Below are 4,204 nucleotides of genomic sequence, written 5' to 3' on the forward strand. Positions count from 1 at the left end.
TTAAATAAACGAAATTTAGTGCTGCTTTGTAATTCCAGATTTTAAGACTAAGATGAGAAAACCATGGATCCAAGTCCTAACAAGGATATAGAGTGAGTTCAAGATTTATCTGAAAGTTCATGTAAAAAGAAAAGAAGAAAAGAACCATATTTAGTTTGATAGCAGTACACTGCCTTAGATTGAGTTCAATCCAAGTACCATTAAAATATTTGAATGGATAAATTAATGATTGTGTTACTTTTTAGTTGTTCACACTGAAAACTATGAAACAAAATTAATCATCTTTTGGTTATTGGACTATAAACACTTCACTAACAACATGTGATAAAGGAATCATGAGGAGTTGGAGAAACTCTGTACTGTGGTAAAAATTTCAGCCTCAGACACTAAACTAGTCTATTTGTCTATGAAGTTTCCTCTGTGTTACCTTTTGAAAGGCTTCTTTCACTTCTTTGTTCCTCAAAGTGTAGATAACAGGATTCAGAGCAGGGGTGACCACAGTGTACATGAGAGCAGTAACCTTGTCCGTGTCTGGGGTGTGTGAACTCTTGGGTTGGAGATAAGTGAACAAGGCAGTGCCATAGAAAAGAGAAACAACCAGGATATGAGAGGAGCAGGTGGAGAAAGCTTTGTGTCTGCCTGCTGCTGAGGGCATTTTCAAGATGGTCAGAATAATGCGGACATAAGAGCACAGAATGAAGAGACAGGGACTCATAATGAAGATAAAAGAAATAATAAATATCACAATTTCATTCTGGGAAGTATCCACACAAGCTAATTTTACCACAGGCATGATATCACAGAAAAAGTGTTGAATTGTTCCTGTTCCACAAAAGGGCAGAGTGAAGATCCAGGTGGTCTGGGCTGATTCTACCAGGATCCCAGTCATCCAAGATGCACCAGCCAACTTCAAACAGACAGAAGGGTCCATCCGCAGAGTGTAATGTAGTGGGTAACAAATAGCCACAAAGCGATCATAAGCCATAGTTGCCAGAAGGCAACACTCTGTCAGCCCCAAGATGGTGAATACATACATCTGAGCTGCACAGCCTGCCACACTTATGGTCTTGAGCTGTACCAGCAGGTGCACCAGCATCTGAGGCACCACACTGCTGATATAGCACATCTCTAGGAAGGAGAGGTTGGCCAGGAAGAAGTACATGGGTGTGTGTAGAGAAGGTGTGGTCCAGATCACACAGATGATGGTGAGGTTTCCTCCCACTGTAAACAAGTAGAGAGCCAAGAACACAACAAAGAGGACAAGCTGCAGCTCTGCTAGAGAAGAAAAGGCCACCAATGTGAATTCAGTGCAGAGGGACAGGCTTCCATTCTTCATGAGCTCAGAGTTAGACATCTGTGAAGACAACAGAGCAGGCAGATAGTCCCAAAGTACACATTCAGCAGCCACAAGTGTTACTCTCCACAAAGGAACTCCCCCACTATCTCTATGCTAACAAGAGAACCTACACCTCATGGCTCCTGTGAGAAGAACAACCCATTCAAATCGATGCACATTTTTGTTGTGGATTTTGTTCTATTTTTCAGAAACGTGAATAAAATGGCATCTAAATTAAGAATTCAACTTCACCTAGTAACACACACAACACACAACGCTCTTTTACAGTTGACATATAAAAGTGTTTCAATTACAAAACAGGAAATTAAATAAGAAAGTGTCATGTTCTCACCTTCTGACCTCTGCTATCACCTCAATATTCCATTTAAGTATCCAATAGAAACAAAGTGTATTCCAGCCACTTATTTAGCAAACTAATTCTGGCTTAAATACACTATGTTAATAGTTAAACAGGTAAGACTCACAGACATAAAAAACCATATATCCTTTTCAACCCTAATGATCTTTTTCAGGATATTGTGGCTGGGATGACTACCTAGGAAGAAAAGCTCCTTCTTGTTGTTGGTATTGTAAGTGTTCTACAATGCTAAATGACAACACAAGGCAGCATTTTTATTTTCATGAAAATCCATAGGGATTATATCCCAATATTGTGTAGTTATTCTCAGGAGGAATGTGTTCAAAAACAACCACAAAACCATGTTTCTTATGCAATTTGGCTTCTGTTTTCTTATTATATGTAAAAAAAATAATATATTGTTATCATTTGTGTCATTAAAGATACATACAGTAAACTAAACGTTTCTAACTGATGCCATGATCTACTAGAAACTCTCAGGACTGTGCCATAGCAATCTTTATGAAGCTGTATTACAAAGTTAACACTCAGATCTCTGAAATACAAACAAGTGTAGTTTAGAACACAGATGGACTCTAAACAACCCACATAGACATTTCCAACCCTTCACTAACAATCTTTCAGTTGAGGTAGCATAAAAGGTATGCATCACCAAAAATTTTTGAATTTCCCATTGAAATGTTGAAAAACTTTGATGAAGTGCTTCTTTTCTCTTTTTCTTTTTTCTTTTTTGGATTAGCAATTTTTCTATTTTTTTCTCATTTTTATTAGATATTTTCTTAATTTCCATTCAGATTTTACCCCCTTTCCTAGTTTCCCCTCCAAAAACTCCCTATCCCATACCCCATACCCCTGCTCACCAACCAACCCACTCCTACTTCCCTGTCCTGGCATTCCCCTATACTGGGACATTGAACCTTCTCAGGACCAAGGGCCTCTCCTCCCATTGATATCCAAAAAAAGCCATCCTCTGCTATCTATGAAGCTGGAGTCATGGTACTCTTTGGTTGGTGGTTTAGTGCCTGGGCACTCTAGGGTTACTGGTTGTTTCATATTTTTGTTTCTCCAAAGGGGCTGCAAGCTCCTTCAGCTATTTTGGTCCTTTCTCTAGCTCCTCTATTGGGGACTTTGTGCTCAGTCCAATGGTTAGCTGAGAGCATCCACATCTGTATTTGTCAGGCACTGTCAGAGCCTCTCTGGAGACAGCTATTCAGGCTCCTGTCAGCAAGCACTTGTTGGCATCCATCATAGTGTCTGAGTTTGGTAACTGTATGTGGGCTGGATCCCCAGGTGGGGCAGTCTCTAGATGGCCTTTCCTTCAGTCTCTGCTACACACTTTGTCCCTGTATCTCCTCCCATGGGTATTTCGTTCCCCCTTCTAAGAAAGACCTACAGAATATCCATTTGGTCTTCCTTCTTCTTGAGCTTCATTTGGTCTGTGAATTGTATCTTGGGTGTTCTGAGCTTCTGAGTTAATATCCACTTATCAGTGAGTGTATACCATGTGTGTTCTTTTGTGATTGAGTTACCTAACTCAGGAGGAACACTCCTCCACTGCTGGTGGGATCGCAAGCTGGTACAACCACTCGGGAAATCATCCTGGCGATTCCTCAGAAAATTGGACATAGTACTACCTGAGGACCCAGCTATACCACTCCTGGGCATATACCCAAAAGATGCTCCAACATATAATAAGTACACATGCTCCACTATGTTCATAGCAGCGTTATTTATAATAGCCAGAAGCTGGAAAGAACCCAGATGTCCCGCAACAGAGGAATGAATACAGAAAATGTGGTACATTTACACAATGGAATACTACTCAGCTATTAAAACTAATGAACTCATGAAATTCTTAGGCAAATGGATGGAATTAGAAAATATCATCCTGATTGAGGTAGCCCAATCATGAAATGTCTCTTTTAAGAAATGAACAGCTCAAAGTCTGGCATCACCACTCAATAGATAAGATCATCATGAAAATTACATTCTGCCTCGGAAAGTCTCTCACTAGGAAGTTCTTGAAGCATTACTTTTTTTTTTTCTAATTTTGATGGTATTTTAAAGTTAGTTTTATTTTTAATTAACTTAGAGCACAGCAGGCATCCTAATGGTAGTTTCATATACTGATATTGTTAACCTTCCTCCTCTCTCAATGGCCCCTAGTCCTGCTTCAACCTTCCAACCCCAGTTTTCCCTTCCCCTTAGTTATATTTCTTCTACCACTTTCCCAACCTCCCTCAAAGCCCATCCCCCACTCCACGACTTTTTCTTGTTCTTAGCATCTGTACACACTTAGTCCCACATAAATAACACATATAAATTAGACGTTAGGATCTGATATGAGTAGAAACTGTGGTGTTTGTGTTTCTGGACCTGAGTTGTCTCCCTTGGTTATTTTATTATATAGGCTGATTCCACTTTCTTTCTATTGTGAACAGAACAGAAATAATTAGAAGAAAATTTTAACTATTTTGAAATATATCTAC

General features: G+C 39.5%; 1 protein-coding gene across 1 annotated transcript; it reads right to left on the minus strand.

Annotated features, from left to right (window-relative positions):
* Positions 1-391: 391 nt before the first annotated feature.
* LOC110288327 (olfactory receptor 10C1-like) lies at positions 392-1,354 on the minus strand. Its single transcript, XM_021154705.1, has one exon. The coding sequence runs from the start codon at positions 1,352-1,354 to the stop codon at positions 392-394; it is 963 nt and encodes a 320-aa protein (XP_021010364.1).
* Between the last annotated feature and the right edge of the window lie 2,850 nt (positions 1,355-4,204).

The sequence above is a fragment of the Mus caroli genome, unplaced genomic scaffold (genome assembly GCF_900094665.2).
Source record: "Mus caroli unplaced genomic scaffold, CAROLI_EIJ_v1.1 scaffold_8385_1, whole genome shotgun sequence".
In the NCBI taxonomy this organism is placed as follows: Eukaryota; Metazoa; Chordata; class Mammalia; order Rodentia; family Muridae; genus Mus; species Mus caroli.